A 21,845-nucleotide genomic window follows, 5' to 3' on the forward strand; every position below is an offset into this window, starting at 1 on the left:
TTTTGGCCCATTCCTCCTGACAGAGCTGGTGTAACTGAGTCAGGTTTATAGGCCTCCTTGCTCGCACACGTTTTCAGTAATGCCCACAAATCTTCTATGGGATTGAGGCCAGGGCTTTGTGATGACCACTCTAATACCTTGACTTTGTTGTCCTTAAGCCATTTTGCCACAACTTGCTTGGGGTCATTGCCCATTTGGAAGACCCATTTGCGACCAAGCTTTAACTTCCTGACTGATGTCTTGATGTTGCTTCAATATATCCACATAATTTTCCTCCCTCATGATGCCATCTATTTTGTGAAGTGCACCAGTCCCTCCTGCAGCAAAGCACCCCCACAACATGATGCTGCCACCCCCGTGCTTCAAGATTGGGATAGTGTTCTTCGGCTTGCAAGAATCCCCCTTTTTCCTCCAAACATAATGATGGTCATTATGGCCAGTTCATTTCTCCAAAAAGTCCGATCTTTGTCCCCATGTGCAGTTGCAAACCGTAGTCTGGCTTTTTTATGGAGGTTTGGAGCAGTGGCTTCTTCCTTGCTGAACGGCCTTTCAGGTTATGTGGATATAGATACTTTTGTACCTGTTTCCTCCAGCATCTTCACAAGGTCCTTTGCTGTTGTTCTGGGATTGATTTGCACTTTTCGCACCAAAGTACGTTCATCTCTAGGAGACAGAACGAGTCTCCTTCTTGAGTGGTATGACGGCTGCGTGGTCCCATGGTGTTTATACTTGCGTACTATTGTTTGTACAGATGAATGTGGTACCTTCAGGCATTTGGAAATTGCTCCCAAGGATGAACCAGACCTGTGGAGGTCTACAATTTTCTTTCTGAGGCCTTTGCTGATTTCTTTAGATTTTCCCATGATGTTAAACAAAGAGGCACCGAGTTTGAAGGTAGGCCTTGAAATACATCCACAGCTACACCTCAAATTGACTCAAATTATGTCAATTAGCCTATCAGAAGCTCCTAAAGCCATGACATAATTTTCTGGAATTTTCTAAGCTGTTTAAAGGTACAGTCAACTTAGTGTATGTAAACTTATGACCCACTGGAATTGTGGTACAGTGAATTATAAATTAAATAATCTGTCTGTAAACAATTGTTGGAAAAATTACTTGTGTCATGCACAAAGTAGATGTCCTAACCAACTTGCCAAAACTATAGTTTGTGAACAAGAGATTTGTTGAGTGGTTGAAAAACGATTTGTAATGACTCCAACCTAAGTGTATGTAAACCTCCGACTTCAACTGAAGGTGAGACGGTAGGCGTGGTATAGGTGAGACTGTAGTCACGGTGTAGGACAGACGGTAGTCTCCTGTGGCCATCCTTCCAAGTCCCAGGCTATGTGTGACAGTACATGTGTGACAGTACATAAGAAACAGTGCACAGCCTATGGTTCCAAATACACTATATATTGTAAAGTGGAAATATGTAGAAGCAACGAAGTGGTAGGCCACACAAACTCACAGAACGGGACCACCGCTGATTTTGGAATGAGATGTTCGACGATCATGTTGTGTATATGTCCATACAATTGGTAATATGAATTTACAGTTTTGGTCCTTCTGTATTTGCTTATAACAATGGTATGTTGTCCTTCTTGTGGTTTGTTTGTGTTGTAACGGATGTTCTGGGATGGTTCCAGAGGATAAACCAGTGTCTGAGGCACAGGCCGTCAACACGGAATTCACCTTTGAACTCTTCATCTGTGCCACCATATTATTGAACAACAGAGATGCCCTGCTGAGCTGTAGGAACGACGTGCAGCTCATCCAGTTCACCAATAGGTGTGTGTGTGTGTGTGTGTGTGTGTATCTGCGTCCGTCCATCCTCTGAAATATTTGCCTTGTCATTACAAAGCAATACAACCAAACTCATCAGTCTTTCGCTCCGTGTTTCTCTATGTGCAGTTTGCAGGGAACTCTGGACCTGAACCTCACACTGAAGAAAGCAGAGGAGCATTTCTACAACTACTGTAAGCGCTCTGCTTGGGACTATATGAATGGCCGCTGCAGGACAAGTAAAAACAAGGAGGACCACTTCTTCTTGTTCCAGCTCCGCAGCTTCTTCTCCTGAACTCATCAGTCCTTAATTTAACCTCTTGAACATTCAGCTACAACCTGTAGTAACTGTGGGGTGGACTCAAAACAAGGGACTTATTTCCTAAGAGGAGTGTGTACTATTGCTGTGGGATCTACCTAGGACTATGATGTGTCCAAAAGGAGTTCTCACCCTTGATCTGAGATTCAACTACATAATATGTGATACTACTGGAAGAAAACAAGTCTTGGAACTGCATCAAGACCACTGAAAAATTGCATGTAGCAACAGGTGGCATGTGTTGTGACTCCCTGGTGATTGGTAAACATAGAAATAGAATGGGGATGCCTGTTCTAGTCAGTCTATTTCTAAGGATATAAAGAGGATGCCAGCTGCTGACCTATGTGTCATAGTGGACCTGTGTGACCGGAGTAGCTGTTCATTGGTTCAGTTCCGAGAAAGAGCCGGGAGGTGGGGTCAGGTTCGATTAGTTCTACAAGATCCCTCAGCCCTGGCTGCATTTTAAGACCGTACTTGTGTGTCACCTCTCCTGAAATAGCTGAGTATGGACAGGAGATCCCTCTGGAAATCCCTAAACATTGACGAGTAGCACGTTTAGCATTGTGCCACATTGCCAATACAGTGGCATACTGCAGTTTTATAGCTAGTCCCAATCTGTACTACACATTTTGCCATGACGCTGAGAGAATTTCGCATTTTTAAAACTCATTTCCTGTAATTCAATTTTCTTTTGACCTGTTTGGGGGGGGGGGGGGGGGGGGGGGGGGGGGGGGTGGCACACTTTGTGACAGACAGTGTGCCAATACTGTCTGGAATACTATAGGTGCATATACATGTCTGTCACAATCTTGCTTAGTGAAAGTTTGATATTATGTGTTTGGGTTAGTTTTTTGGTAATTTAAAGATGTTTTATTCGTATCCAGCTAATTGCCATAAAGGAGATGTCACTTTCAGGTGTCTAAGGCAGGTAGGAGTGAACATGTAATTCCGAGTATAATTGGGTTTGTTGCAATTCATAAAAAAATTGAAGATTATTTCCAGATGTATAGCTGCTGGACATTTCAGTTCCTCGGCCTGCGAGTTGGAGAGTGAAGAATAGGTTTCAGTATGTTGGAGGGACAGGATTGTCATTGTATGTATGGACTGTTATTATGTAAGGGTTAAATGTAATAAACTGTGGGACATTAAAGGCGTGTGAATATTTTCTTAATTTAACCTTTTTAGAATAGCCTTTGTGTGACCTACTTGACTTAAGCCCTTGGTGAAATGCTTTCATGGTTAGTGTAGTATTTTCATGGAGCATGCAGTGAAAGGTTCAGACAACTATATAAAAAATGCTTCATTTATTCAAAAATACTGTCAATTCATTACAGCATGTCATTTACTGTACAAACTAGAATGTGCTTTGCTGCTTGCTTTCCTGCGTTTCTAATGAATGTGAATCTACAGGCCGGTTGCTGGTAGGAGATATCTGTAGTCTTCTCACAGTGCTTATATCACTGAACAGCCCCCAGACCATGTGAACCAAGTTAAACATGCCCTGAGAAAACCTCCTTTCTCTGTGGACAGGACAAACTTTTTTTCACATTTTATTTTTTATAAATCAGAGAAAATACAATAGTCTTCCTTTTCTAATTTCTAACAGCAATTCCGCTAACTCCTATACCAGATAAAGTTAGTTGGCTAGCACTGAATGGGCACACAAACAACGTGGGCCTGGAACTTTCTCTGGCTGAGTCACCTGATTCCCTGATGGAATCTCAGTGAGCCGTTTGCTGTCTGTCTGTCGTTATATACTCTGTAGAGACACGGTACTCGCCCTCTTAGTCTCTGTACAGGAAAGGAAGAGGAGTGCTTCAGTGGAATTGAGCAGCCGTTGTTCTGAGGTTTGTGTGGTAATCTTTGAAGCATTGCACAACTGACTGAGCAAGGTAACTCCTTTTCTAAGAAGCGTTGCATTCAGCTCTGCTTTTTCAGCTTGACTTGCCAGCTCCTGTCCAACTCAAGGGACATGACCCCACTCTCATAATGACACTATTATGCTTTATGTCAGCTATTGGCTGACGGAAGAGCATTAAGAACTAGCATAAAGCTTATCTCAAATTGTTTAAGCAGTGTTTAAGTAGCATGAAGCCAAAAGTTATTGTCAAGCCTGTTTGAATGATTTGTCTATCGCATTACTTTCTGTTTCTGGACACACATGTTGTCCAATGTCCAGGCAAGCCCAAGATGGAAGTAGAGTACAAGGGAGAGAGGAAGACCTTTTTCCCTGAGGAGGTGTCCTCCATGGTGCTCACCAAGATGAAGGAGATTCTGAAGCTTACCTGGGCAAGGTAGGGAGTCTGACTAACCAAATGGAAAAACCATCTCAATTCCAAATCTAGTCTTAGCCCCTACCCACTCCATGCACCCCATGTAGGTTTGAAAAGATTGGATGGGTATACATTGTATGTTAATAACTACAACTGACAATCTATTTAGGGATGATACACACTAGACCTAACTAATACTGTTTTTCCCTCTTCAGCCAGTGAACAATGCTGTCATCACAGTCCCTGCCTACTTCAACGACTCCCAGCGCCAAGCAACCAAAGATACTGGAGTGATCTCTGGACTCAATGTCACTGCAACCATCACCTGTGGCCTGGACAAGAAGGTACAGAAACCACAAAACAAACAAAAAACACTGGTTTGTACAACTCACACTAGGTCTGCTTGATTAGTCCTTTGAAAGTCCTACTGACTTAATTGCTCTCTCTTATCAGGTCGGCGGTGAGCGCAAGAGTCCTGTTCTTCGACCTGGGTGGCGGCACCTTAGACGTGTCCATCCTGACCATTGAGGATGGCATCTTTGAGGTCAAGTCCACCGCTGGCGAAACCCACCTGGGAGGCCGCATGGTCAATCACTTCATCAGCGAGTTCAAGCGTAAATTCAAGAAGGACATCAGCGGCAACAAGAGGTGGTGCGGCGCCTGCACACTGCCTGTGAGCGGGCCAAGCGCACCCTGTCCTCCAGTACCCAGACCAGCATCGAGATTGACTCTCTCTATGAAGGTGCCGACATCTACACCTCCATTACGGGGCTCGCTTTGAGGAGCTCAACGTTGACCTGTTCCGCAGCACCCTGAACCCATGGAGAAGTCTATGAGAGATGCCAAGATGGACAAGGCCCAGATACGCGACATCGTCCTGGTGGGAGGCTCGACACGTATCCCCAAGATCTAGAAGCTTCTGCAGGACTTATTCAATGGGTGAGACCTCAACAAGAGCATCATCCCTGATGAGGCTCTGGCTTATGGCGCCTGTAGGCATCTCACTGTGTGTTGCAGGAACATTTCACTGTGTCAAGTGTATGTGATACAATGTTTCATCCAACATCTTCTCTCTGTCCTCCACAGCTGTGCAGACTGCCATCTTGGCCGGTGACAAGTCAGAGAACGTGCAGGACCTGCTGCTGCTGGACTTGAGATGCTTGGTATTGAGATGGCGGGAGGGGTCATGACTGTGCTCATCAAGAGGAACACCACCATCCCCATCAAGCAGACTCAGACCTTCACAACATACTCAGAAAACCAACCCGGAGTGCTCATCCAGGTGAGTCTTTATCAGCTGCTTACATTTGTGTAAAGTAGCCAGATCACCTATACCCTCCATTATTCTATCTAGTATTAATCCATTCCCATTATTTATTTCTCAGGTGAATTAGGGGGAGAGAGCCATGACCAAGGACAACAATATCCTCTGCAAGTTTGAGCCCACTGGAATCCCCCCTGCCCCCAGATCGAGGTGAACTTTGACTTTGACGCCAATGGCCTCCTCAATGTGTCTGCGGTGGACAAGAGCACCGGCAAGAAGAACAAGATCACCATCACCAATGACAAAGGTATGCCTCCTTAACCTTGAACCTCACGTCATAATCAAAGATCTTATCAATTTCCAACCCTTTCCTCAAAGAAAAGAGTCTCAAAAAGAAAGAGAGACAACAGGAGAGAGTAGGAGATAATGAATATGTCACATATGGGCAATTATATAATGATGTGTCTGTATCTATCCCCAGGACGTCTGACCAAGGAGGACATTGAGAGCATGGTGCAAGAGGATGACCAGTACAGGGCTGAGGACGAGGCACAGAAGGAGAACGTCACAGCTAAGAACTCGCTGGAGTCCCTGGCTTTCAACATGAAGAGCACAGTGGACGACAAGAAGCTCACGGAAAAGATCAGCCCGGAGGACGTGTTCTTTGTGGTTAGCAATGGTTTCACATTGATGCATTTCCTCCCATGGTAAAAGTAGGCTTCACAGTAAGTTTGAAACAAATAAATCATATAAGATAGAATATTGTGATCACCACCTGTCTCTTACCCTCTCATACCCTCTCCCTTCCTCTCTTGTCTACCCCCTTGTCTTTATCTAGACAGCAGAGAAGGATGAGTATGAGCACCAGCAGAAGGAGCTGGAGAAGGTGTGTAAGTAACCCCACCAATCTGTATCAGGGTGCCGGAGGCCCGCCAGGAGGTATGCCAGGAGGCTTCCCTGGAGGTGCTGGAGCTGGCTCCTCCTCTGGCCCAAACATCAAGGAGGTCGACAAAAATCCCTGACCTCTACAGGAGAGAATCCACATCCTGTCCACATCTCAGCTCCCTTCACACCTACTGCAGACCTGGCCTGTGTCATCACTTCCCCTCTTGAGAACATCCTGTGTAATATTTATGTCTACGGCAGGCTCCTACAGCCTTGTGCTGTTGTGCAGTTCACACAACCTTCACTTTAATCAGATTGAATATATCACAACCAATAAAGCTGGATTCTGATAAGCATTTGTTGTGTTTTTCTTTAACCTCCCCCCAAATACCCTCCCTGAGGTTAGATATGACAAATTCATTTTGTACATTAACAGTTGTCACAAACTGCTTAAAGTCTTATAAACGTGTATAAACTTGTATGAACATATGCACTATTGCTCATCTGAAAAGTTTCCTCAAAAGTGACATTCATCAAACCTCAAATGTAGTGGCATTTTAAATGTGTCTAAGTATGAAATGGAATAGCAATTTTAACACATGTCCTTACTGCTACTTTGTGTAGATGAATAAACAATATCTTCCTTTCTTAATAAAACAAATGTTTTTGTCAGAGGGCTCCATAAAACATATGATCTGAATCCATAATGTTAATCAAGTGTTTTGTTTTTGATTGTTTTGCGGTCACGTTAAGCTGCATATAAACAGAACGGTCTGACCATGGTTTTCCACCCTGCTCGTGGGATTGCAACACACGGTTACAAGATGTTATTGTTCTGACCATCATCAGAACTCCAATTGGACAGCGTGATAAGAAACCAGAAAAATAGGCATCAAGGGCATTTCAGAGGACCACATTTAGGGTCTGGGCATATTTTCCACTCAGCATAAAGACAAATAATTATGACTTCATCTTTCCCTGGAATCATTGTGCAAAGACTGTTTTGCTTAGGCCTGGTCCACATAGAGTACAGTACACTACATGGCAAACACAAGTGTGTATCCGACTGTCCCTGAGGCGTGAGGTTTTCCCACCTGTTCCATCTGACTGTTCCCAGCTCTATCAGACCATGGGGGCACCTGTGGGTGAGTGGGAGACATGACTGATGGGCCTGCCAGGGTATAAGAGGGAGAGATACATCAAGTACAATCTACTAGACTATGGCCATGCTCTGGATTGTCAGCTCTCACTTTGATGGCCTCAGCCCTGGATGAGTGGTGTCATCATCAATGTCTGGTAACATGAACTGATTAGATCTTTTTGATCCTTGACTTATTCACATAGGTACGTCCTATTGAGATGAATAGCTAAAAGAAGCCCTGGCCAACAAGGAGGTGAAGTGTTGTATTATACTTTGGTAGTTACTGAAGGCATGTCAGTCCATACTCTGAGGCCAATCAAAACTAGGTAGGATTTTGGTCAAAAGTGGTGCACTATATATGAGGATAGGGTGTTGTTTGAGACTGTGTGTTTGTGCCCTAGGTTGCGGAGTGCCTAGCATCCCGCCGCAGGTGAGCGGCTTGAAGATTGTGAACGGACAGAACGCCGTATCTGGCTCCTGGCCCTGGCAAGTCTCCCTTCAGGTATCCCCATTTCCACCCTTTCATTCTATACATTGTTTTTTCACACCGCAATCACTGATTATTCTTGTTAGCCACTTACAGTAAATGTATGTTGACAATGTTGGGAAGTGCTGTCTTCACATTATGGTCAGACCCATACTATCTATCTACGGTCTTCACATTACGGTCAAACCCATACTCTCTACTGTCTTCCAAATCGTCCTTTCTCCTTCAGGATACCTCTGGATTCCACTTCTGTGGAGGCTCCCTAATCAGCCAGAACTGGGTTGTCACTGCTGCCCATTGCCGTGTCACATAAGTGCATTTAATTCCATTCAATAGTGCTTTATTAGCACCATGTTCATAAGTACATACAGCATTCCTCTTAGTTGCACTCAGATAAGGTGGGTTCATTCATACACACTGTAATCTGTTTTCTCTCTCTCCAGTCAAATCAAATTCAAATCAAATGTATTTATATAGCCCTTCGTACATCAGCTGATATCTCAAAGTGCTGTACAGAAACCCAGCCTAAAACCCCAAACAGCAAGCAATGCAGGTGTAGAAGCACGGTGGCTAGGAAAAACTCCCTAGAAAGGCCAAAACCTAGGAAGAAACCTAGAGAGGAACCAGGCTATGTGGGGTGGCCAGTCCTCTTCTGGCTGTGCCGGGTGGAGATTATAACAAAACATGGTCAAGATGTTCAAATGTTCATAAATGACCAGCATGGTCGAATAATAATAAGGCAGAATAGTTGAAACTGGAGCAGCAGCACAGTCAGGTGGACTGGGGACAGCAAGGAGTCATCATGTCAGGTATTCCTGGGGCATGGTCCTATGGCTCAGGTCCTCCGAGAGAGAGAAAGAAAGAGAGAATTAGAGAGAGCATATGTGGGATGGCCAGTCCTCTTCTGGCTGTGCCGGGTGGAGATTATAACAGAACATGGCCAAGATGTTCAAATGTTCATAAATGACCAGCATGGTCGAATAATAATAAGGCAGAACAGTTGAAACTGGAGCAGCAGCACAGCCAGGTGGACTGGGGACAGCAAGGAGTCATCATGTCAGGTAGTCCTGGGGCATGGTCCTAGGGCTCAGGTCCTCCGAGAGAGAGAAAGAGAGAAGGAGAGAATTAGAGAACGCACACTTAGATTCACACAGGACACCGAATAGGACAGGAGAAGTACTCCAGATATAACAAACTGACCCTAGCCCCCCGACACATAAACTACTGCAGCATAAATACTGGAGGCTGAGACAGGAGGGGTCAGGAGACACTGTGGCCCCATCCGAGGACACCCCCGGACAGGGCCAAACAGGAAGGATATAACCCCACCCACTTTGCCAAAGCACAGCCCCCACAACACTAGAGGGATATCTTCAACCACCAACTTACCATCCTGAGACAAGGCTGAGTATAGCCCACAAAGACCTCCGCCACGGCACAACCCAAGGGGGGGGGGGGGGGGGCGCCAACCCAGACAGGATGACCACATCAGTGACTCAACCCACTCAGGTGACGCACCCCCTCCAGGGACGGCATGAGAGAGCCCCAGTAAAGCCAGTGACTCAGCCCCTGTAATAGGGTTAGAGGCAGAGAATCCCAGTGGAAAGAGGGGAACCGGCCAGGCAGAGACAGCAAGGGCGGTTCGTTGCTCCAGAGCCTTTCCGTTCACCCTCCCACTCCTGGGCCAGACTACACTCAATCATATGACCCACTGAAGAGATGAGTCTTCAGTAGAGACTTAAAGGTTGAGACCGAGTTTGCGTCTCTGACATGGGAAGGCAGACCGTTCCATAAAAATGGAGCTCTATAGGAGAAAGCCCTGCCTCCAGCTGTTTGCTTAAAAATTCTAGGGACAATTAGGAGGCCTGCGTCTTGTGACCGTAGCGTACGTGTAGGTATGTACGGCAAGACCAAATCAGAGAGATAGGTAGGAGCAAGCCCATGTAATGCTTTGTAGGTTAGCAGTAAAACCTTGAAATCAGCCCTTGCTTTGACAGGAAGCCAGTGTAGAGAGGCTAGCACTGGAGTAATATGATCAAATTTTTTGGTTCTAGTCAGGATTCTAGCAGCCGTATTTAGCACTAACTGAAGTTTATTTAGTGCTTTATCCGGGTAGCCGGAAAGTAGAGCATTGCAGTAGTCTAACCTGGAAGTGACAAAAGCATGGATTAATTTTTCTGCATCATTTTTGGACAGAAAGTTTCTGATTTTTGCAATGTTACGTAGATGGAAAAAAGCTGTCCTTGAAATGGTCTTGATATGTTCTTCAAAAGAGAGATCAGGGTCCAGAGTAACGCCGAGGTCCTTCACAGTTTTATTTGAGACGACTGTACAACCATTAAGATTCATTGTCAGATTCAACAGAAGATCTCTTTGTTTCTTGGGACCTAGAACAAGCATCTCTGTTTTGTCCGAGTTTAAAAGTAGAAAGTTTGCAGCCATCCACTTCCTTATGTCTGAAACACATTCTTCTAGCAAGGGCAATTTTGGGGCTTCACCATGTTTAATTGAAATGTACAGCTGTGTGTCATCCGCATAGCAGTGAAAGTTAACATTATGTTTTCGAATGACATCCCCAAGAGGTAAAATATATAGTGAAAACAATAGTGGTCCTAAAACGGAACCTTGAGGAACACCGAAATTTACAGTTGATTTGTCAGAGGACAAACCATTCACAGAGACAAACTGATATCTTTCCTGGCCGTCACCAAGTGATCCTGTCAGAGCACGATCGTCAGTCCAATGCTGAGCCGATCCAGGTCAAAAACATCTCCAGGGTAAGTCCAGGAGCCTGGGGAGAGATCCACTCACTTAACCACAACATGCCTGCCTGCTTCATAGGTTTTACCAGAGTTCTGAGATTCTGTTCACTTTCGAAGATGAATCACTTCACTATCTGTGTCTACATCTTTCCTTGATCCCTGTAGGCTATCACCCACCCCTACTACAACAGCCAGAACTTTAACAACAACGTGACCCCGCTGAAGCTGTCCTCCCCTGTCCAGATCACCTCCCGCGTGCCCCCTGTGTGCCTGGCCTCCTCTAGCACCGCCTTCCCCTATGGAACCTGCTGTGTCACCACTGGCTGGGGCAAGACTGGCACCACCTGTGAGTGGCCACACAAGCTACTGAACCATTATTGATACACGATAGATTTACAGTTAATACAAGAGTATGTGCAAATGGATGGTAAAATACACAAAAACTGTTTTAATCAGTAAACCAGTCAGCATGGGCATGGCTCTTAAGAAAACAGCTGCATCATAGATAAAGGCCTAATGTTTGCATCATGATTTCCTTCCTCATTCTCAGTTTGTGGAAAGAAACTGCCGCACACTGCACTTGCAAATTTAGCACTATTGCATTATTTCCGGAAAAGTATGCACTCACTACAGTATGGTGTTCTTGATAAGAGCGTCTGCTAAATTTCTAAAATGTATTGTGGCAATGTTTCCACCTCAGCTTTCATTAAGAGCACTGAGCTCCTTCCTAACCATGTCCCCTGTCCCCAGAAAGCCCCCGTATCCTCCAGCAGGTGGCCCTTCCTCTGCTGAGCTCTGCTCAGTGCAAGCAGTACTGGGGCCAGAACAGGATCACTGAAGCCATGATCTGCGCCGGAGCCTCAGGTAACTGACTGACCTCCCATGTCCTTCTGGAGCAAGTTGAGGCTACCTTTCTCCAGTCAGTTACTGAACATGTCTCTCTAATCACTCTCGTATCATGTCATCTGGCAACAACCTTTCACCAACACATGCGCTATCTTAAAGTAGCCAGGTACAGATTTGTTTAACCAAATTATCTGGCAATGGCATGACAATGGAAGTCAGATAGGCTACAACTCGGCCCCTAATACAATCATCTCTACCAGTGCTCCTAACCTCTCCCTTCTTCTCCTCCATCTCCAGGGTGATTCTGGCGGTCCTCTGGTGTGTCAGAGCAGTGGCGTGTGGTTTGGGCATTGTGTCCTAGGGCACCACCAACTGCAACATCAGTACCCCTGTCGTCTACTCCCGTGTCGCCTACCTGTGTGGCTGGATTGACCAGACCGTCGCATCCAACTAGAGTCACAGTGGACCCCAGCTGCATGTCTCCTTACACAAACTCTTCTTCCTGCAAACAGTGGTCCCACAGATGAGTGTGTGATGTCACACAGGCTTGATCCGGCTAGCTTTCCCATCAGCTAGTGATATTTCAACCTGTCTCATGCACAGCCGCTCACTGTGTGGCCACAGTCTAACTTTTTTCAATGGAACTGAACAAGATGCATTCAATTAAAGTTGTATAAAGGTTTTTTCTGATTGAAGTCAGAGCAGTGCCGAGAGACCATTGAGGAAAAACATAACCAACAAAACAAAACGCACACATGCATAAAAAAAATAATAGTAACCATTGGAAAGTCTTACTAAAACACATTTGGTAGTTATTTTTTTTTTTAATGTGTGAACTGTCCTTGGGAAAGTAACGTTTTTTTTGCCCCCCAACTTTTCCCCAAACAGCAAATATGGAAAGTATTTAAAAATGTGTCACGCAAGCAAAGCAAGCCATAACAGGGTTAAATATTTTCCTGCTATTTTACAAATGTTCCATCCTGAACATAAATGACTTGTCACACGACGAACCCGGTATTTCAGGCCAAAACCTGAAGTGCCATTCTAAACTATATAAAGAATATAAATGTGTCTGGATTTGATTAGAGCTTTGATCGGCATGAACATCCAAGCCTGATGAGTCATACATCAACGACATGTTATGGTCCCAAGCCCAAATGATAGTGCCATTATCCAATACATTGTTTATGATATAGGCTACCGCACATTACAGAAAAACATAAAAGCCAATAGCTGTATACATGCTCTCTTGGGTAAATAAAGGAAACAAGCTCCAGTAGCCTAATCTTTTTGAGTCTGGACTGTATTAGTATACTGTATTGTATTATAAGGACTGGAATTACTGACCTCATTCAAACCATGAAGCTGGGAGAGAACGTGATGCTGGTGCAGGACATGATGCCTACAAAGTCACAATTATATTTGGAAATATAATATGGCCTATTTTAAAATGTGTATAATTTGCAGGCTGACATATATACCTTTCAAAACATTTCCCTTAATGTTTTACCATGTGTGTATAAGCCTACCTCCTTTCTCCATTGTTGCTTCATTCCTTCTTTGCTTTCAATAGTTCAATTAAATACGTTTTGTTGTCCTTATCTTCGCCATTGTAATGATACACTTGAATAATAAATATAGGACTAGAATAAGATGCAGATGGCTATCTATTCGCTCCATAACTGTCAGAACCTACCATCGTGCATTCTCTCCTCTTTTAAACTCCCTACGAGTTCTATTGGCTGCTGTAGGCCTAACATTCAGCAAACAAGAGACTGTATCCCTCTTCCATTAGTCTATTGATAGTCTAATAATGATTTAAAAAAATATCCAGCAAGCTATTATTCTAGTCTAGCTTTTCCTGGGACTCCAAGAGCTAAGGAGCATTCTTTTAAGGAGAGAGGCCAATGGAGCGTAGGTGTGGATTATGCAAGAGACAGCTATAAATTAGAAGCTTAGCCTATGCATAACCCATTATTCATTAGCTAAATGTAAGGCTAATACTGCATTTAATGTATTACCTGAAAGAGGTAGGCTCAAAGATCTATAGGCTATAGAATGCATTCAGGAATTATTCAGACCCATTTCCTTTGTCCACATTTTGTCACGTTACAGCCTTTTTCTAAAATGGATTAAATAAAAAAAATCATCATCAATCTACACACAATACCCCATAATGACAAAGTAAAAACAGAGTTAGACATTTTTGCATATGTATTACAAATAAACAGGAATGCCTTATTTGCATAAGTATTCAGACCCTTTGCTATGAGACTCGAAATTGAGCTCAGGTGCATCCTGCTTCCATTGATCATTCTTGAGATGTTTCTACAACTTTATTGGAGTCCACCTGTGGTAAATTCAATTGATTGGACATGATTTGGAAAGGCACACACCTGTCTATATAAAAAGGTCCCACAGTTGACAGTGCATGTTAGAGCAAAAACCAAGCCATGAGGTCAAATAAATTGTCCGTAGAGCAACGAGACAGGATTGTGTTGAGGCACAGATCTGGGGAAGGGTACCAAAACATTTCTGCAGCATTGAAGGTTCCCAAGAACACAGTGGCCTCCATCATTCTTAAATGGAAGAAGTTTGGAACCACCAAGACTCTTCCTAGAGTTGGTCGCCCAGCCAAATTGAGCAATCTGGAAAGAAGGGCCTTGGTCAGGGAAGTGACCAAGAACCCGATGGTCACTGACAGAGCTCCTCTGTGGAGATGGGAAAACTTTCCAGAAGGACAGCCATCTCTACAGCACTCCACCAATAAGGCCTCTATAGTAGAGTAGCCAGATGGAAGCCACTCCTCAGTAAAAGGCACATGACAGCCCGCTTGAAGTTTGCCAAAAGGCACCTAAAGTACTCTGACTATGAGAAACAAGATTCTCTGGTCTGATGAAACCAAGATTGAACTCTTTGGCCCGAATGCCAAGCGTTACGTCTGGAGGGAACCTGGCACCATCCCTACAGTGAAGCATGGTGGTGCAGCATCATGCTGTGGGGATGCTTTTCAGCAGCAGGGACTGGGAGACAAGTCAGGATCGAGGGAAAGATGAACAGAGCAAAGTACAGAGAGATCCTTGATGAAAACCTGCTCTAGAGCGCTCAGCATGTCAGACTGGGGCAAAGGTTTACCTTCCAACAGGACAACAACCGTAAGCACACAGACAAGACAACGCAGGAGTGGCTTCAGGACAAGTCTCTGAATGTCCTTGAGTGGCTCAGCCAGAGCTCGGACTTGAACCCAATTGAACATCTCTGTAGACCAGAAAATAGCTGTGCAGCGAAACTCCCCATCCAACCTGGCAGCTTGAGAGGATCTGCAGAAGAATGGGAGAAACTCCACAAATACAGGTGTGCCAAGCTTTTAGTGTCATACCAAAGAAGACTGGAGGCTGTAATCGCTGCCAAAGGTGCTTCAACAAAGTACTGAGTAAAGGGTCTGAAAACTTATGTGAATGTGAGATTATTATTATTATCGTTTTTTTTTTTTTTTGCAAACATTTCTAAAAACCTATTTTTGCTTTGTCATTATGGAGTATTGTGTGTAGATTTATGGGGGGGACAATTTAATAAGAATAAGGCTGTAACATAACAAAATGTGGAAAAAAGTCAAGGAGTCTGAATACATTCCGAATGCACTGTACAGTACATCAATCTTGACCAGGATTAGGCCTATATATTTTGGATGCAATTTGAATGGAATTGATGGAACGAGAAAGACAGAAAGAGTATTTGCATGCGCACTGATTTAAAGTAACGATATTCGAGTGATAGACTGTTTAAAAACTATGCAGCTGCAATTTAAAAAATGCATCTTAACAGTGAAAAAAATGGTGACCCCGAAATCCAGATGGAGAAGAGTAAATTGGACCGCATTCAGTCCTTATATTACTGTAGCATAGGCTGTTACAGCAAACGTAGTTCTACCTTTCACAAGAAAATAAAGTTACCATGATGAGATGATACATGCATTGTGAACTGCGCTCCATACTGAGAAGCGTTGATGGGGTATCTGTACTTTACTTTGCTATTTATATTTTTGGCAATTTTTACTTTTACTACACTACATTCCTAAAGACAACAATGTACTTTTTACTCCATACATTTTCCCTGACACCCAGCAGTACTCGTTACAGTGACAGGAAAATGGTCCAATTCACACACTTATCAAGGGAAAATCCCTGCATCTTCTTGCGGACTCACTAAACACGTGTACTTCATTTGTAAATTATGTCTGAGTGTTGGAGTGTGCCCTGGCCTTCCGACAATAAAAAAAAGTAAAGAAAATTGTGATGTCTGGTTTGCTTAATATAAAGGAATTTGAAATGATTCATTCTTTTACTTTTGATACTTATGTATTTTTAAAACGAAATACTTTTAGACTTTTACTCAAGTAGTATTTTACTGGCTGACTTTAACTTGAGTCATTTTCTTTACTTTTACTCAATAATGACAATTTAGCACTTTTTCCAAAGAAGCCAGATTTAGATATGGCATATAATGTAAGAATTCCATTTCACATCATGCTGAGCCTGTTCATATAAATAATTTATTATAATTTACTGGTTTTTCGCGGTTATTCATACTCGGAAAATGGAGTAGGTTTGGCCGGGAAATCTCAGTAACCCAGTTCCTGTTATTCAACCCTAATCCATACCATCTTCAAATATGAAATAAGGCACTTTAAACTTTGAGAGGATGTTTGAAGAGAAAGGGAGGGAGGAAGGCAGAGGGCGACAGTGCGCGCACGTGAGAGAGAGCCGTTTCATTTGTGGCGAGAGTGGATGATATTCTTTGCTATAGAGAATAAGATGGAAATGGGTAAGACGCTTTATAGTCTATTTTTTTCTACCCTTATGATCTCTGCACCGGGTGCTTTAACTTTTCACTCAGACTGATGCTTCATTTGTAGAAGTAGAGTTTCATGACAAACATGCAATTCTTAATGTCATCTCGATTTGTCAATTGCTTTTTACTCATACTTTTTTAGAAGCTCCTATGCATTAGAATTGTTGCATTATGTGTGAATAGAGAACATATGAGGGCTAAGTCATGTACTAAATGTCTTCAATAAATCTAATGACTTTCCTTGTTGAAAGTCATACCTGGTCATAGTAGGAGGGAAATTAATGAAAACTGGGGTAACAAATTACCACAATGTAACCTTCTCTTTTTCCCCATTCCATTGGGACATTTCTTGTGAATAATTTATCCAAATAAACAAATAGATATTTAAGGCTTATCTATAGCAGTGCAGTAGACGTGTGCAAGGTTGCACAAAATATACACCATTTTGCAAGATACTGACTTCCCTTGCAAATAACTTTCAGATAACATCTGTTTCAAATAATCGCTTATAGAAAAGTCTACTAATCAGCACTATATTTAAGATTACAATGTGTCAGAGCCTAAAAGGCAATTGGTAATATTTATTTCTAATTTCAGAAAACTCTACCATGGTATATTCTGATGTGACAACTGGGATGGACATAATATCTCTGGTTGTCTACTGTATGGCGTTTGTGCTTGGCCCCACTGGCAACGGCTTGGTGATCTACGTGACGAGCTGCAGGATAAAGAAGAATGTCAACTCTGTTTGGTTCCTCAACCTGGCCTTGGCGGACTTCCTCTTCACTTCCTTTCTGCTCCTCTATATCATCTACATTGCCCGTGGTTATGATTGGCCTTTCGGAGACATCCTTTGCAAGTTAAACAGCATGGTGACTATGCTCAACATGTTCGCCAGCATCTTCCTCCTGGCGGCCATCAGTCTGCACCGCTGCCTGTCCACGTGGGTGGTTGTGTGGGCCCATAACAAGTGCACGCCAGGCAGGGCTGAGGTCATCTGTGTGGGGATCTGGTTAGCCTCATTGGTCTGTAGCCTCCCATTCACCATCTTTCGGAAGATCATACACCATGATAATAGGACAATGTGCAGTTATTCAAATCCCCATTCTTCCACCTACAGGAACTTGGTTGTGTTCCGCTTTCTGCTGGGCTTTCTCATCCCATTCCTGGTCATCATAGGCTCTTACATTGCCATATGGATACGCGCCAGGCGCCTTCAGAAAGGAAGAACGTACAGGTCCCTCCGGATCATAGTCTCCGTTGTCCTGGCCTTCTTCATCTGCTGGATGCCCTTTCACGTCTTCCAGTTTCTGGACATCATGGAAGAAGACAACCAAGGCCTCAAGCCGGTCGTAGATATAGGGACTCCCCTGTCCGCTAGCCTGGCCTACCTCAACAGCTGCCTGAACCCCATCCTGTACGTCTTCATGTGTGACGAGTTCCAGAAGAAGCTGCGTCAGTCCGTGCTGCTCGTATTCGAGAATGCTTTTGCAGAGGACCACGGGATGAACTTTGTGTCATCAACGCGCTCCCTGAGCTCCCATCTCTCCCGGATCTCCCGTAAGTCTGAGTCTCTGGCTCCAGGAGAAGGAGGACATTTACACCTCACTGGTGACCAGTCTGATAGTAAAGTGTAAACTGAGGTGTGAGATGGGAGACATCTGCAAAAGACAGGGCTAGTACATCTGTATTACAGAGTAATTTGACCGTAGCTGTTGTCATTGTGGTTTTCATGGTGGCAATGAAATCAAATGTATTTTATAAAGCCCTTTTTACATCAGTAGTTGTCACAAATTGCTTTACAGACACCCAGCCTAAAACCTCAAAGAGCAAGCAAAGCAGATGCAGTTACCAGATTTAACTTCTGTTATAGTGATGTATGTTGAAGTTATGGAGACCTTATTTTGATGTTATGTTGACATTATGGGGATGTTATGTTGACATTATGGGGAAATTCTCACACACAAATAGACAATAACATTCCTAAACCTCTAATTTCAAATTCTTACAAGACTGTTCGACCAGACAGATCAATTTTGGTATCAAAAATAACAAAAAACCTCTTAAGGTAATTTATTAATTTATATTTTGCTTGTAGCTAATATAAGAGTTGACTCCTGAAAGGACTCTTTGAAATCTGACCAAAGAAAAACACTTACAAATGTTTTACTTCAGACAACATTCCTTTTGTGATCCAAAACAAACAGAACATTTATTGCCTGTATGTGATAGATATCTTGGACCCATTTCTTCCATGTGGACTGTGTTTCTGACCTGCAAATGACAAGATCCTTCTGAAAAACCCTCTCCCAAAATAACTGCTGTGGAGAAATCCTTTGTGGAGAAATTACATTTCAGAAATCAATCAATTGTAAAAACAGCACTGGCAGATATATTATAGCGATGACTAAATTACATTAGCTCTTTACAACTTTTTTTTTTTTTTTTTTTTTTACAGTTTACTTAAAATGTTAGATGTGTGAGACTTTTCTTTTGAATGTTTAAACAAAAAAAAGATTCATAAGAGCACTGCTTGTCTGGGAAACTGGTGATCCTAAAATACAAATATTTACCACTGGAAGCCTGGAATTAATTTAGAGTATTCCGGAATTTAGACAAATGTTGCACACTACTCAACCTGTTTACAAACTTTTCATGACACATTGTTGTGTCAGACAACAGACTATATAATGCATTACCAGATATTCTGTAATATGACAAAAAACATGTAATAATTATTTAAACAGATGAACTTGGGCCCACCAGAAGCATCAACTTACTGAAAGTATTGCTACATTTTTTCAAAACGAGGACTTTGGGTCCCTAATTGTGGCAGTTTATGGTAGAAATGGCCTCCATGAGGCTCCTCTGACATTGTCACACGTAATGTCCTCCTTGGGGAGAGGACTAGTGCAGCGTCCTGGGGTAGATGACTTGCTCGTGGCTCCTACCTGCTCTATTCTTTTCTCCTCCCTCTGCTGTGGGATACTGCCTGGGGGATTCCCAGCTAGCGGTCGTACATCTCCTTCATCTCTTTCAGGATCTTGATGCTCTCGCTATACCTCAGCTGATTCTTGTTGGACGCTTCTTTCCATCTGAACACAGTTAATAAGATTGATCGCAGCTAGATAAACAATGTTTACTGACAGAATTTGTATCAACTTTTTTTCCAATCAAGATTAAATTCAGTTTAATAGTTGATATTCGACTCCACAATCTATTCATGTCATCAAAGTTATCTTTTGTGATTATTTAGATGCCTTGGACTTACTTTTGCCTGATCTTTTTCCAGCGTTCTATGTGGTTGTATATGAGGGGACCAGACACAAGAGCTGTATCTGTAGACTGGTGACAAAGAGACAGATTGAAGCAATCCACCGTTTTACTGTGGCAAATATGAAAATGATGGCTAGGCGTAGCAGATGTTATACAGTACCTTGCTGACAATAGGCTTTTCTGTGGATGGGATCCTCAGATTGACAGGATCTCCAGAAGGGTTGAGAGGACAGGAGGTGGGCGGAGGGAGGCGATACACATTCTGTCCCTTACCATTGAGCATGTCTGCAGCCTGGCAAGATGCAGGTGAAGTGAGAAAACAAATAATGGACAGAGAGCACTAATGAAAAATATATATTTATGCCCACATTGTGGGCATCTTTGTCCTGCTTTTTGGTTGTGAGCTTACCTCCTCTTCCCCCATGCTGTGTGGGGGGCTTGGGGATGCAGCTCTCTCTCTGACTGCAGGGTTGTTCCTCATCCAGGCCCGGCAAATGGGGTAAAGTGGGGTACTGGTAGTGTACTGGGCCAGGTCCACACTGCGGTCAAACAACTTGATAATGTAGGCATCTAGCAGAGAGGGAGGAGAACAAATGATTGTATATGTAGGTGAATATCTAGAGCTTGAAGGGTAGAGTCAGTGAGTGAGAGAGAAAGGTTTTTAAAAGTCAAATGATCTGTGTTTGGCAGGGGATTGACATCTGCAGCGGACTTACTTTGTTTATGTTGGTTACTCTCCGTTAAGCTATCATCCATCTCTTTCCGTTTCTTCCTCCGGTGCTGTGGGAACCGTGATGATGGCCTATGACATCAACGACGAGGGAAAGGTAACAGGTCAAGGCCTTTCAGTGTCTAACAGTCACAGTCAGATGTGTTTAAAAAAAAACTCAAATAAGGCTTACCGCTTCCCAGCAGAAGATGGAGACACATCCCTATGGAAGAAACAGGCAATCGGAATTACTACAGAAGTAGTGGAACCACAATAGGCTATTGAGTGAGTCTAAATAGCATACTTCGTTTAATATAAAAAGTTGGAATACCAGAGGAAGAAAATAAATGTTAAGGCCATACTTGCTCAGAGAGTCTTCTGCCATCTTTGTCTCATCTTCATTTTGCTCCCTGGAAAAACAGCAAAACCAACATTTCCCATCACCTAGGCTTGATTAGATAGTGCACAGCCAATGAAAGGTTCCTGAAGCTGTAAGTTTCAGTGTATCTTTCCAAATAAAATAAAAACACCAACCTCTCACTGTCACTCTTCTCTACCAGCCCCTGTAATACTGCATCCAGTCGGCTGCGTGCACCACTCTCCTCTGCATCTGACAAAAATAAATAAACAGTCGACTTTACTTAGGAGAGATATAATAATTCCAGTAGCTAGTGTTAAGTCCCACTGATTCGTCAGAATTGGTTTTTGGTTTTGAAATGTTCACGCGCTCACCTGGCTTCTCAGTCTTAATCTTGACGTGATGCATGATCAGTCTACCCCATTCACACCGACATTCAGAAATCCCCAAAACAAAATATAAAATACAAGTTAGTTGGTAGCTAGCTACAACGACAAGCTTGCTAAAAAGTTTATGTACAGGGAAACACTGATGCAAAATATGTAGCTAGATATTAAATGACCCAAGAGGACTGTTGTTGTGCCTGGATGCCGTAGCTAGCTAAAGTAGCTAGTCAACGCAAATTGAAGCAGTCTTTTTTTGAGTAAGCGTGTGAGACGCATTATTGGAATTATGTCTATTTGATACATAACTTTTCATCAGCAGAAAATTATTGTACAATTAATGTCCAAATGCCACGTATCTATACATAGAACATAGTTTTGTTACCCTCCAACAACTAACTAGCTGCCTGGTAGATTCCCTCGGTGGTCGGATTTGTTTCAGTGGACTTTCCTCTTCCGCGCGCAGGTCGTTTCCTTTCTGCTGGTTGGACAATGTGGAGTCGACTATC

At 43.2% G+C, this 21,845-nt stretch overlaps 2 protein-coding genes and 2 pseudogenes across 5 annotated transcripts; 3 read left to right on the forward strand and 1 right to left on the reverse strand.

Annotated features, from left to right (window-relative positions):
* Nucleotides 1–2,426: 2,426 nt before the first annotated feature.
* Nucleotides 2,427–6,660, forward strand: LOC139385076 (heat shock cognate 71 kDa protein-like; annotated as a pseudogene).
* A 1,362-nt stretch (nucleotides 6,661–8,022) lies between these two features.
* Nucleotides 8,023–12,213, forward strand: LOC139385086 (chymotrypsin-like protease CTRL-1; annotated as a pseudogene).
* Nucleotides 8,475–21,798, reverse strand: LOC139390190 (lin-37 DREAM MuvB core complex component). Of its 4 annotated transcripts, XR_011629480.1 has the most exons (11): nucleotides 21,722–21,791; nucleotides 21,328–21,368; nucleotides 21,130–21,205; nucleotides 20,958–21,005; nucleotides 20,789–20,818; nucleotides 20,603–20,688; nucleotides 20,296–20,456; nucleotides 20,047–20,178; nucleotides 19,882–19,955; nucleotides 19,562–19,705; nucleotides 8,475–9,245 (listed from the first exon to the last, which is right to left on the reverse strand). XR_011629480.1 is itself a non-coding variant. In XM_071137450.1 (10 exons), the coding sequence occupies exons 2-10, from the start codon at nucleotides 21,359–21,361 to the stop codon at nucleotides 19,618–19,620; spliced, it is 729 nt and encodes a 242-aa protein (XP_070993551.1). In that variant the 5' UTR covers nucleotides 21,362–21,368; nucleotides 21,722–21,798; the 3' UTR covers nucleotides 18,645–19,617. The 4 variants fall into 4 exon arrangements, 3 of the variants coding, with proteins under 3 accessions (XP_070993551.1, XP_070993565.1, XP_070993557.1); XM_071137450.1 differs by lacking the exon at nucleotides 8,475–9,245 and having other exon boundaries at nucleotides 18,645–19,705; nucleotides 21,722–21,798; XM_071137464.1 differs by lacking the exon at nucleotides 8,475–9,245 and having other exon boundaries at nucleotides 18,677–19,705; nucleotides 21,130–21,199; nucleotides 21,722–21,779.
* On the forward strand, nucleotides 16,518–18,247 carry LOC139390184 (C3a anaphylatoxin chemotactic receptor-like). Its single transcript, XM_071137437.1, has 2 exons — nucleotides 16,518–16,583; nucleotides 17,208–18,247. Exons 1-2 carry the CDS (start codon nucleotides 16,547–16,549, stop codon nucleotides 18,245–18,247), a joined length of 1,077 nt encoding a protein of 358 aa, XP_070993538.1. The 5' UTR covers nucleotides 16,518–16,546.
* Nucleotides 21,799–21,845: the final 47 nt, after the last annotated feature.

Source organism: Oncorhynchus clarkii, chromosome 3 (genome assembly GCF_045791955.1).
Source record: "Oncorhynchus clarkii lewisi isolate Uvic-CL-2024 chromosome 3, UVic_Ocla_1.0, whole genome shotgun sequence".
Classification (NCBI taxonomy): domain Eukaryota; kingdom Metazoa; phylum Chordata; class Actinopteri; order Salmoniformes; family Salmonidae; genus Oncorhynchus; species Oncorhynchus clarkii.